Raw genomic sequence first — 12,392 nt, 5'->3', positions numbered from 1 at the left:
TACTACTTAGTATAATTATAATATCCCTCTGCTGGGCAAAATCTTCTAAAAATGCTTGATGAATATATTTTAAAATAATTATGCAAGATCTAGTAACATTTTAAAAGGACAACCCAAAAACGAATAGATTCACCGAACTATTTTTCCATTTCGGCGCCCTGATAAAAAATATAAGCGAATTCGTGGATCTTGACGGTAAAACGTCGAAAATAGTCTTCGTGTATAGATTGAGCAATGTTGGCTTTTCATCAGTAAGCATTGTATGCACTCGAGCAGGACTGAACCGATTTTCCTTTTTTTCAATACTCGTGAACATTCGAATCAGAAAAATTGGATGACTGTGGTGAAAGGAAAGCTATTTCCATTTTTGTATTCGAATAGAAAAAAACGAAGTCATTTTTACACACATGTATCTAATAAGCAATGCAGGCGAAGACACGGTATCGGTTATTATAGTATTTAATATTTTATCTTGTATGTTATTGACTAGCTATATTTTTTTTTTCGCTTCAATTTACATTGTCCTGAGAATAACCAACACGCAATAAGGAATTGTCTAATTTAATGCGTGATCGTTCGGAAGTTGTGCAGTTTTATTTATATTGAAGACTATTTTGGCCTAAGCTAACATAGATGAGTCTTTTGGGTCAATGTTTTTCTTGATCGTCTACCGGTGGATGTGAAATAGTAAATTGAAAGTGATAGTGAAACAGTACATATTGATAAGGTGTCCCTTGACAAATGATTGAATCTCTTTATCGAAAGTATGGCTCGTTTAATTTCTCTGCGTGACGCGTATGATACGGTACGTTCTAGAAGAATACTCTATTTTTTAATTTTACTTTCGTAGCCGCCTTTGCATACATTATTTGTTTTAGTATCTAATCGTACTAAAATGTGTGTTCTTTTTTGTGTGTGCAATAAAGTTTAATAAATAAATAAATATATCGACTTCAATTACATCGACAAGTAATACAACGTAAGTAGACGAAAAAAATTAACAAACGTAATAGTCGTCACTACCATTTTCGAGTGTCCCCCTTGATTTCTCTGGGATTCCATCATAATATCACGGTTTCCTTATCATTATGACTTGGGTGCGAAAGGTTTTTCTTCCATACAATCAGGTATTTAGAAGCTTTTACTACATTTATATCTTTTAAATTCCACTAAAAAGGCAATGCTTTCCTACTACGGAGAAAGTGTTGCATTTTTATTTTTATACAAGAAAAGCTTTACCGAGAGTTTAATTTCTATAAGATTTAAGTTATATACATGTATATAAAAAAAATTAACCAAACTTTTTGAAGTCTTATATTAATTTGAACAATCTACAAACAATAAAGAAAATTATCATGGATTTCACATAATTGTCTAACAACAATACATTAAGCTGTGGTACCTTTTGCTGTAATATCCGCTCTAGTTTATTATTTGCCCAAAAGTTATCTGAAAGAGATAGCTCTTTTAGCGACAAGACCGCCTTTTGAACATTTATTTCTTTTTACTACCCATAGACTTTTGGTGTACAATAGAGAATATTTTTACAGTAATGTCTTTTTTATAATGTAATAAACTTGTCCTTAATCAAGTTGATGTTTATCCTTATTGTTCAGACAGTCAACAGATGGTTAATACGTCAAAAGATTAGTTTTGATCCTTGTCAGAACCGTAGACGTTCTACAACTATCTACAACTTTTATTAAAATAATTGACTAAAGCGAAATAACATGGCGTAATTTTAAGAAAATATATTTTTAAACGGTTCCAAAATCGTATTTTTTTCCTACATATTTAAAGCGCACATAAATAATTTTAAAAAAAAATTAATTATGGGATATCATAAAAAAATTAATTTAAACTTGTTGAAGAAAGAGGATTAGTAATTTAGTAATTTTCACTGTTACAAGACAAGCGTCAGCATTCGATTAAACAAAAATCATCAAAATTGGTATACCCAGAGAAAAGTTATGCGGTATAATACAAGGTCAACAAAGAAATAGACAAGTAAATACGCATCATTAGATATAACTCGAAAACTACTTGTCAGCTCTCAATTATATTTAAATGGAACCACATGACACGCAACACCTTTCTGTTTCAAAAAAATAATTGAATCATCGAAATCGATCGAGCTAGTCAAAAGTTCTGAGGTAAAACAAATACTTTAAAAATACAATCGAATTGAGAACCTCCTCCTTTTTTGGAAGTTGGTCAAAAACTAATGACATAATAATTTCCAATGCGTGTGGTGTCGGCCGAGTAGAATAGCACCACCCACCGTGGGGTCGTAAAAGGCGACCGAGGGATAAACCTGGCTCAAAATCATCATGGTCCTGGAGAAGAAAAACTTCATCTGAAACCCGCAATGGGGTCTCCGTCAAGCATTCGTGGCTAGCTCTAAAATGCGAAAGACTCCTGCAGCCGAACTGGCTCCACACGTATCGACTCGTCGTTCCTCTGGGCCTAGCCAGTAAGGTCGAGAGAGAGCTTAGGCAACTCTGTGTTTTTCTGAAGAGTGCCCTAGGCGACACAGTGTCTGTCTGGCACTGTCTGCAATAGACGGACTAGGGCCAATGATGATTAATTTCCAAAAAAACCACGTGTTAAATGTGTCCATAACCTTGAATCATAATTAAATAAACCAAATATATATGTAAAAAAATGTAAATACATAAAACAACGTGGTGTGGCATAGTTTCGTATAACTTAATTATTTCGACGTGCTACGTAGCGGGGCGCGACCTTGGGCGTAGCCGAACAAAATTGAAATGACTATTTACTTTACAAATGTACAGAGTTCGGTAAATATGTATGAGAAATTGCGACTGGCTTATAGTAGGGTTGGCGCTTTTGAAGAAGCTTGTTATCAGTTACTTATTAAAACGGTTTTCTTAAAGTTGATGTTACTTTTGACAGAAGTTTATATTTGGATAGGTTACTAGCTTATAATAACTGTAACGAATACAGAATAGAAAACTATGTATTTATATTTAAATAAAATTTTCTTTTTAAGTTCCAAGATAAGCAATGTTACAAAACCAAAAAGTAAATTAAAATTAAAAATGTACCATTTTTCTATCTTTCTTCCTAACCAACCAAAGTGTGGCAAACGACAATAGATGTTACTATGTAATGTATTACTACGTTAAGTTTCAGTATTGTTCTAATATAGACTTACAAATTATATAAAGCAATCCTCATACGCAAAAGATTTTTTTTTTTATTATTAAAAAATAATAATAAATATTATATAATTTTTAATTTGAAAGGCGTTACATAAATCTTTTAAATCGAAATAAAAACTGAAAATTATTTCGTTGAGACAAAATCAGATAAACTATATTAGATGTTTAAAATAAAATAGTATCGTAATTGACAACCCTAGAACTTGAATAACAATATTCTACTAAATATAATAATTTGTTATTTGATTTGGCAAGACTTGTAATAAAGATTGTTTGACTTGCAATTACGATTATGTTTCATTCTACTTTACTAACAATTGCAACTATTTCAAAGTTTTATATTGGTCTAGCAAACTATTTTATTCATAAATTTTGACGTGTTGTATAGTGTCTTTTTCTATCCCTAATTTATTTATTTATTTATAATGATGTACATTCACAATAATTAACACCAGGGTACAAATAAATTGAGTGTTAGGTACCTCAATTATAGGCACATACAGCTTACTGGAGAGTATTTAATTTCAAAAACACGTAAAACAAATACAAATAATAATTTTAAAAAAAATCCAATCAATTAATTAAATCAATGAAAATAAAAATATTATTACCATAAAGTTAAGAATAAAACAATCAAATTTAAATTAATTAACAAATGAAAATAATATAATATAGGTACTATATAATTATATAATATTAATATACCTTCTGGTCATAAAACCTATGAATCAATAAAAGCTTCTTTTTACAACTATCTGATGATCTTCTGTTGCGCTGACTGTCTCGGGCTCGATCATCGCTCATAGTAACACACATAACATTTGTATAGGTTATCTATACAGTGATATTATATAGTAGTAAATCCTAGTTAAACTCAAGGCGTTAATTGGCTTATTTATGAAGTACCACAAGATTTGCACTAAATATAAATTGTGGTTTGGTCAATAATTCGCATTTTCTTGGTCTAATTATCAGTAAATATAGTAGTAATAAATACGAATTGAAAACGCATCAGACATTCAAAGACATTTCATTAGATTTGAGATCATATTTATTTTAATTTATATTGAGTGTTAACAAAATAATTGTACACGTAATTTTACATATATACAAAAATATATATTATTGATTCAAAACATATTTAGCGGAACTTTAATATCAACGTATTTACGAAAAGAGATACACAAAATAAATTAAAGGTGGTAGATAATACGAACGAAAGGAAGAAACGTTATGGTCCCATGGGCAATTCGTTACTGATATTTATTTAGTAGTACGTAACACTATGAATATAGTAGGTAGGTATATCTAATATTTATAGTTTTCTTTTTACCTAAATACTTAAATACTTTTCAAATCAAAGATAAATAAATAAATAATTTTTTTATCTTTGTTTCAAATAATGGAAATTTATTTAAAGAAGGTTATTGTTAATTGACTGCTTTTACGTTTTTTTTTATTTCGTTATGATAGCTTTTTGTCCTCAGCAAGCTTTTATAGTTGTCTAGTCTACACAATCTTAAATGTTTAGCTTTAATGGTAGGCCTTAAAAACAGCTGGCATCGCAGTCCCTAGTAATTGTCGGAGCAAAAAGTTTTATTTAAAACTAAACTATTACAGCCATATTCGTTTTTTTTTTGTTTGTGAATATATAAATATTTATTAATATCTGATGTCTGCTGGTCTAGTGGTGCGTGGCCGCGATCGCGGGTTCTATTCCCGCTCGGAGTGAATATTTGTATTTGTAAAATTATTTATTTCCAGTTTGGGTATCTGTCCTAGTGGATCTCACAAATGTGCCTCGGAGAGCACGTTGGTCCCGGTAGTTATCATAGACGCCTGATGGCGATCGTTACTCATAAACGGGAACACATCATGTATCCACCAACCGACAGTAAAACAGCCAGGTGGTTTAAGCTCCGATCCTTCTCCTACATGGAGAAAAATTCCTATGCCCAGCAGTGGGATGTAACAGGCTGGAGCGTTAATGTTATTAATATCTATTTTTATTAAATTTTGTTATATACAAACCTTGACAACAGCTTGACAATACCAAACAAAAAAAGAATAGTCGAATTTGGTGCGAGCTTTCGAAAGTACGCGTACATACACCTCGGAGAATCATTTTTATTTATATTGGCTTTAGAACTACTATCATATGCCTCGAAAAACAGTCTTATAACTCTACGAACAAAATTTCTTATTTAAAACCTGAATATATCAACAGACCCAATTCGTATTCCCATGATTTATCGTATTGCCTTTCCTCTTGGCTCGAAATAGAATAACGGAAGCAAAGAAGGAAAAAATAACAATGTATTAAATGTACTTTTAAAGCCAAAACATTCATGACATTGATTACTTGTAGCCTTGAATAATGTTACAAGGGTAAAATTTTATTTTGTCTCGCTGTTATGGACCAAGTGATTAATCGCTTCGCTGTCGCTATCGCTTTAGCCTATCACGGTCCACTACTAGACATAGGCCTCACCAAGTTCGCGCTAAATATCCCGATCCTCATCCAGCCACCACCGGCGGTCTTACGTAGATCGTCGGTCCAATGAGCCGGAGGGCGGTCCACGCTGCGTTTGCGAACACGCGGTCCTCACTCCAGGATACGTCTGCTCCAGCGACATTTGGTCATGCAACACAGATGGTCAGCCAAAATGCTTTAAATGCTTAATTTAAAAAGGCAATATGATACAACTATAGAAATAATCGAAATGACCGGGCATTATTATAGTGCTTGTAACCTATGGGGTAGAAAAAATGTCAACCAGGTTTTATTTCAATACCTACTATTTTTATTTTAACAGTAAGTTCTCTAAGTAACTTTTTATTATTCATACAGCGCGGGCGTTATAATAAATGCCTCAGTATATAACTTGGCCCATAACATCTCGACATCGTCAGTTGTTAGTCCTCCTCTGCTATTCATTCATTGGATTTGGAACTTCGATTAATAGTGCCAAAATAGCACATACGAGTTCACCAATGTCACGTAGAAGAGAGAAGACATGAAGGAGATTGAAAGGTGCGGTCGAGATTACAACTCTAATTAATTTTGGAGACCGTCGATATTTTATTGTAAACATTGATTTGGGAACAAAACAATGAATTAATAACATACACGCAACCAATAAAATTGATATAATGATAAAAATATAATTATTCAATTATTATGATTATTTTAATTCGTTTATTTATGATAAAAATGGATTACTGTGTTAGCTTATTTTCTGTTTCCCGAATACTTACCAAGTTTATTTTTTTTCCTTATATCAATTCCGTGAAATTTCTTCTAATATTGACGTATACATCCCACGCCAAGAAGGCGAAATTATTTCTAATGAATAATAAAACCCTTTTTCTGCTTGAAAAGAGTTTGGTATAGAAAAAAATGTTTTTATTTTCATTACAATCTATATTATACTAGCTATGCCCATCACTTCGTCCACGTAGGATAGTGACTTAGGACAGCATTTTTTGTATTTTTTGGTTTATTTTGGATTACAAACGTACATAAACGTAACGTATACTCATCGTTTGGGTATTTATATGTTAACGTGACTCTTTAAATTAGTATAACTTTTTTATTTGTAAACCGATCGACATGAAACAAACACTTAATGCTAAGTGATGCTTATCACAATATATTACTGAGAACCGCATCTAAATCGAGATTAACGTACACAATCATATTACATTTATATTTTTATTATATGTATTGATATTAATTTAAGACGTTTGGCATTTTAATAAGAGGAAAATTTCTACAAAGTACACAAAAGCAATAATCTTTAAGTCGGCTTGATGATGTCGAATTAAACTCGAAAAATAATAATTAAAATGCAAACGGTAGTAACTGTCGTGTTGATATTTTTACATTATTTCATTCGAATTTAAAGTTGAGAAAACATCGCACAAGCCATAAAGCTACCTGCTCAATTAAATTGATATATTTTTGCTGTGTGGCTACGGCAGTAAGAATATAGCCTTCCCATCTCTAGCCGTGGTTGTCGTAAGAGGCGACTAAGGGATAACTCAGTTCCACTACTATCTTGGAACTTAAAAAGCCGACCGATGGCGGGATAACCATCCAACTGCTGGCTTTGAAATATACACAGGCGGAAGACGGGCAGCAACGTGTTCGGTGCGACAAAGCCAGCCCTGCGGTCACCAACCCGCCTGCCCAGCGTGGTGATTATGAGCAACACACATGAGTTCACGCCATTTATGGCACGAACTTATGGAGGCCTATGTCCAACAGTAGACTGCGATAGGCTGAAATGATGATGATGATGATGATGATTTTTTTATATTAACAACTAAAGTATTTGACGCCATGCGGACACTCCGCCTACCTTGACTATCTCTCATTTAGACCATTACTACGCTAGGCAGGTCGCTAGTATTGATGTACGCTTCAGCCTGTAATACCCTACCGCTGGGCATATGCCTCTTTCCTCATGTAGGAGAAGGATCAGGGCTTAATCCACCACGCTGCTCCAATACGGGTTGGCGGATATATTCCCTGCTATGACAAACGGTGGGGAGACCCACAAGGACTGTAAAAACACCCAGACCACTGCAAACATCTGTATGGCCAATAAAAATGTTTGTCATGTGCGGGGATCGAACCCACAACCGCCAGCGCAACAGCAAAAAAACCAGTGCTGTGACTGTTGCGCCAAGGCATCGTCGGTATAGATATATGTCTATGTAATTGTTAGTAATAATAAAAATACATGAGATAAGTGAGAAAAGTATTAATAAAGACTTTCTTTTTCCAGCGAGCACGGGTCGAAACCTCGCCGCGCCCCAGTCAGGAGAACTTCGCACGGAGTCTGATGTAGAACGCCAATCCACCGAAAGACAAGCAAGGGCTATGTACTTCACCAAAACTCCGCCATTTAGCACCACTCGACCAACTCCAAGCGTCAATGAAACAGAAAGAAACAGAGAATCAGCTAAATACAGCATTAACTCAACTAACACAAACGAAACTCTAGTGAACACAACAGAAGTTCAGCCAATACAATGGACTCCAGTTAACACAACAGACACAAACGTGTCCATTATCGCTCTACCAGAAAACACAACACTCACAAACATAACATCAGACTATACTAACGTAAATGATTCACAAAATTCCACTTTTGCGTCAAGAAGACGAAATTTGACGAAACCAGAATTCATAAAGGAGGACCTAACTCTAGAAGGCATTGCTGAAAGTCGAATAGTGACTGAGAAACCTCTGTCCTTAGAAACAACGTACCTACAGACGAGAATACCGCCTAATGTTGAATCTTCTAGAAGAGTTATTGATTCTGGTGGTGGGGGTATGGATACTGGAGTAATTGCGGGTATATCCTTCGCGGCCTTGGTACTGGTGGCGCTGGCTGGAAGTACCGCCTTCGTGCTGTACCGTAGGCGATATTTAAATAAGCCACAGACTTTGAATGACAAGTGCTCCAACCCAGATTCTAGTGGATACCTTGACGATAGCACTATCAGAGTATGTTCAAATTTAGTTTATATGCTTTCGCTTGTTAACTTTTCTAAAAGATGACATTGAAATGCACTCATATTTAATTTTTGCTAAAAACTTAAATGTGACTACTAAGTTTCCTAAAAAAATATCTATAAATTGTTTGCACATAAATATATACACAAACTGGTACAACCAACTGTTAATATAACTGTTTCTCCTGTTTCCAGGATAATTCCGAGGAGATGTACAGCCTTGACAACGATTCATTCCTGAATTCGCTCGAGGCGATGACCATCCAGAATTACTGGACTGACACGGTGAAACACACCAAACTATAGACTAAACCTATTTCTAGTGTAATGTATACGACCTATTTTGTGACTTTGGGCATATATGTTGCCAACAGTAATATTCCCCAGTGATAATTACATTCAAACTTTTTTATTAGTGAATTATTTGATAGTAATAATTTTATGTCCTTGTTATATTTAATTATATAATTTTAATGAAATATATTTATATATTCGTAATTGCAGTATTATATACAATTGTTCTGTATTAAAAATGTAATTTCATTTTATTTTTAAAAATATAAACATAATAAAGATACTGGCAATATTGTTATTGCTATATCTTTATATTCTAAATAACAATATATTATTTACCAGTATTTATTTTAATGTTGCTATTAAATGCAAAAGATTATTTTGCACTAGCAACACTAAAATTATGTTTTCTCCTTGTAATAAATAAAAAATGTTTGTATCACACAAGAGTCTTGCTGATAAAACTTTATCCACAACATATAATAGTAATATATGATTGTGTGTAAATTGTCACTAGTGAGTCTTCGAGGCTAAGTACGGTATATAGAATGAAAACAACGTAGTAGAAAGTTGACAGGGCATGACATTAATATTTACGATGAAATCATGACAAAATTTCATTACTAGGAAACGGAATTTCAGTGAACAAATGTTTAAATAAAATTCTGTACCAATACTAGTAATAAAATTTCGTTGTAATGTAAATACAAAAAAATCTTTACTAGTTTCAAAAAATGACAGTATTAATACATGACAGTATTACAATCTGTATATCTCTGTCGTAACTCTATTATTTACAAAATCGATACAGCGGTAACTGTCGCCGGTATCAATAATAATCTTTAAATCTTCTCTTTTGCATACTAACAATGAAATTTTGACATAATCTTCATACGAATTGTATCATAAATGTTTCGCTCGTAAACAAAATCAGAGTTATTCAACCGACTACGACTATGTGACTGTCGCCTAACATGCGTTCAACCAATCGAAGCTATAATGGATTAAAAGCAATTTATATGTTAATCATTAACGTTTGTGTGATGCATAACATCCATACTAATCAAAAAATATATAATATTGAATGAGTTTCATATCAAAAATTCTTCTACCGATAGATTTTGATAATTAAATTTTTTTTCTTTTATTGTATAGCAACTTTTTGTGTCATTTTCAACATTTCTCAGGTCGAAGTCGGGGGAAACCCTGATGGAGAACCGTAGGGATTCTTTTTTCAACATTTCAAAATAAAGGAATCGTTTTCAAGATATAAAGGTAAAAATAAGACGTAATAATATTTTAATATTTGATGTGAATTAAGTATAATATAATTGTAATTAATTTATAATAGTATTATTGTTTTAATATTAGAGATTATTGTAAATAATTTTAGTACGATTGTGATAGTGTATTCGGTTGTATGATACATATAAAAATATGAATTGTCAATCTGTATGTAATTTAGTTTTTATACAAATAGCTTATAATTAACAAAAATGTGAAATTAATGGACAATTTAAAATATTAATGATTTTTTTTGTCGAAATTGTAAACTTAAATTCATTTGTAGGGATAAGTGTATGATCTCAGTATTTCATTTTTAAGTCAGGATAGTTTTTAATGAACCTAGCTTTAAATTCCTGTTAAAAATAAACATCAAAAGGGTACAATTTAAACTGTTATTATTTTTTCTTTTTTTGACACATTTGCTAAACTTGAAATTAGAAAATGTCTATTTCGTTCCTAACTTCCTAAGGTATCAAAAAAGTCTTGAAATAAGGATATTTTTAAATCTCTTTTAAATAAAAGATTTAAAAAGATTGTTTCAAAGACTTTATTACTAATAATGTATGTAATAGTGGAAAATTAACAAGAATTAAGAAATTATTTCGCGTTTACATTTTCCAGAGACAGGATTTCAAATTGTTCTATTTTATGTAACAACAGGTTTGTAAAAATTATGATTGTTTGTGATTTTATTTCCGTCCAATTAATATGAATTATTTTTAATGCATTTATTTTTCAAAATTATATAAATTGCTTAATAATGTTCAATACTTTTGAAATTTATTTGTATTTATGGTCTAATAAACTATTATAAGTTATGTTATCTACTGATAATTACTTTTGTGTTTTAAAATATTATTTAAAGAAATGTTTCGTAACAAAAATTCGCATGTTACAAATTGTACACCTTTCTGATATAAAATAATTATTACTTTCTATATAATTATGTATAGTTAAGTACCATTTATACGAAATGGAAAGCCAATCGTATTAAATATAATTGTAGTTAAAATTAATTTTTCAAGTTGATTAAACCCGGTTCCTATATTCAAGAATTACTCGTTATGGTTTACGAACCGTTCACTTTCAAACGTCTCGTATTCGAAATTGAGCGGTCCGTAAGGAATACGAGTCGTTTTCTGTATAGAGAAACCAGATTATAATCAACTTGATATATGCAAGCCTCGTCCTTACATAAACGATAACCGTTTTTTAATACTTTTGTAATATTTTGACGCCACTTCATTTACTTTATGATTACAATTGTAAAATATATCAATAAATATATTTCATCAAACCTATATTAATATGCAATTTTTTTTTTTTTAGTTCAAATAAGTCCAAAATTTTTAATTTCACTCATACTTCGACATTTACACTTTACTGTCTTTAAACTCATCACAGCAGCACTGCTGCTAATAGATTCGTCTGTATGAATCGTACTTAAAACGGTGATATACTTATTTTTTAATATATCGTGATCATATCATAAATGACGAAGTATAAAATTCATATAATTATATAGAATATAGTGTATCCATTACATACCGACAAAAATTTGATTTGAGATGTAAAAAAGGCTATTTACTATGTTTATGTTATAACATAAACATAGTAAATAGCATAAATAGTAAAATGCTTACTGAAAAACATGGCGCATGCAACAACGTTGAAATACCAGGAATTTAAAAGAGTTAACAGCAGACATCGTAAAAGTACCGTTTTACATCTTAATAATAGTCATAAGTCCAGTTCTTATATTCAAAAAACGATTATTTTTGACCCTTCGATTTGAAATACTTAACGTCGGTTATATATATAAACCGGGCGTCAGTGACCATGAAAGTGTAAGAATGTAGGTATGTAATAATATAAATATAATTAAATCTTTTATTAACATTGATTCTCCCCTAGATAATGTTTAGGTTTTAAATTCCATTACGTTTACAGATTGTTTTCTATGCTTAAATATATATAGATATATAAGTATATAATATATATTCTATAACTTCTACAGATATTTTCTATGTATATGTATGTGTCATACGTTTCATTAATCTGTATAAATTGTTACATGTAATATGAATGTCTAGATTA

The 12,392-nt window shown here is 31.6% G+C and overlaps 1 protein-coding gene across 1 annotated transcript in view; it reads left to right on the top strand.

Moving 5' to 3' along the window:
* The window catches only part of LOC123658106, a 62,185-nt gene extending 53,165 nt beyond the window's left edge, over positions 1–9,020 (top strand). The window contains exons 4-5 of the mRNA XM_045593576.1: positions 7,982–8,706; positions 8,910–9,020. Coding sequence (XP_045449532.1) covers positions 7,982–8,706; positions 8,910–9,020 — 836 coding nt within the window. The remainder of the gene's footprint in view (positions 1–7,981; positions 8,707–8,909) is intronic.
* The last annotated feature ends 3,372 nt before the right edge of the window (positions 9,021–12,392 follow it).

This window comes from Melitaea cinxia, chromosome 1, assembly GCF_905220565.1.
Source record: "Melitaea cinxia chromosome 1, ilMelCinx1.1, whole genome shotgun sequence".
NCBI lineage: Eukaryota > Metazoa > Arthropoda > Insecta > Lepidoptera > Nymphalidae > Melitaea > Melitaea cinxia.
The sequence above is the reverse complement of the archived record's forward strand: the minus strand, read 5'-3'. Positions and strand labels throughout refer to the sequence as shown.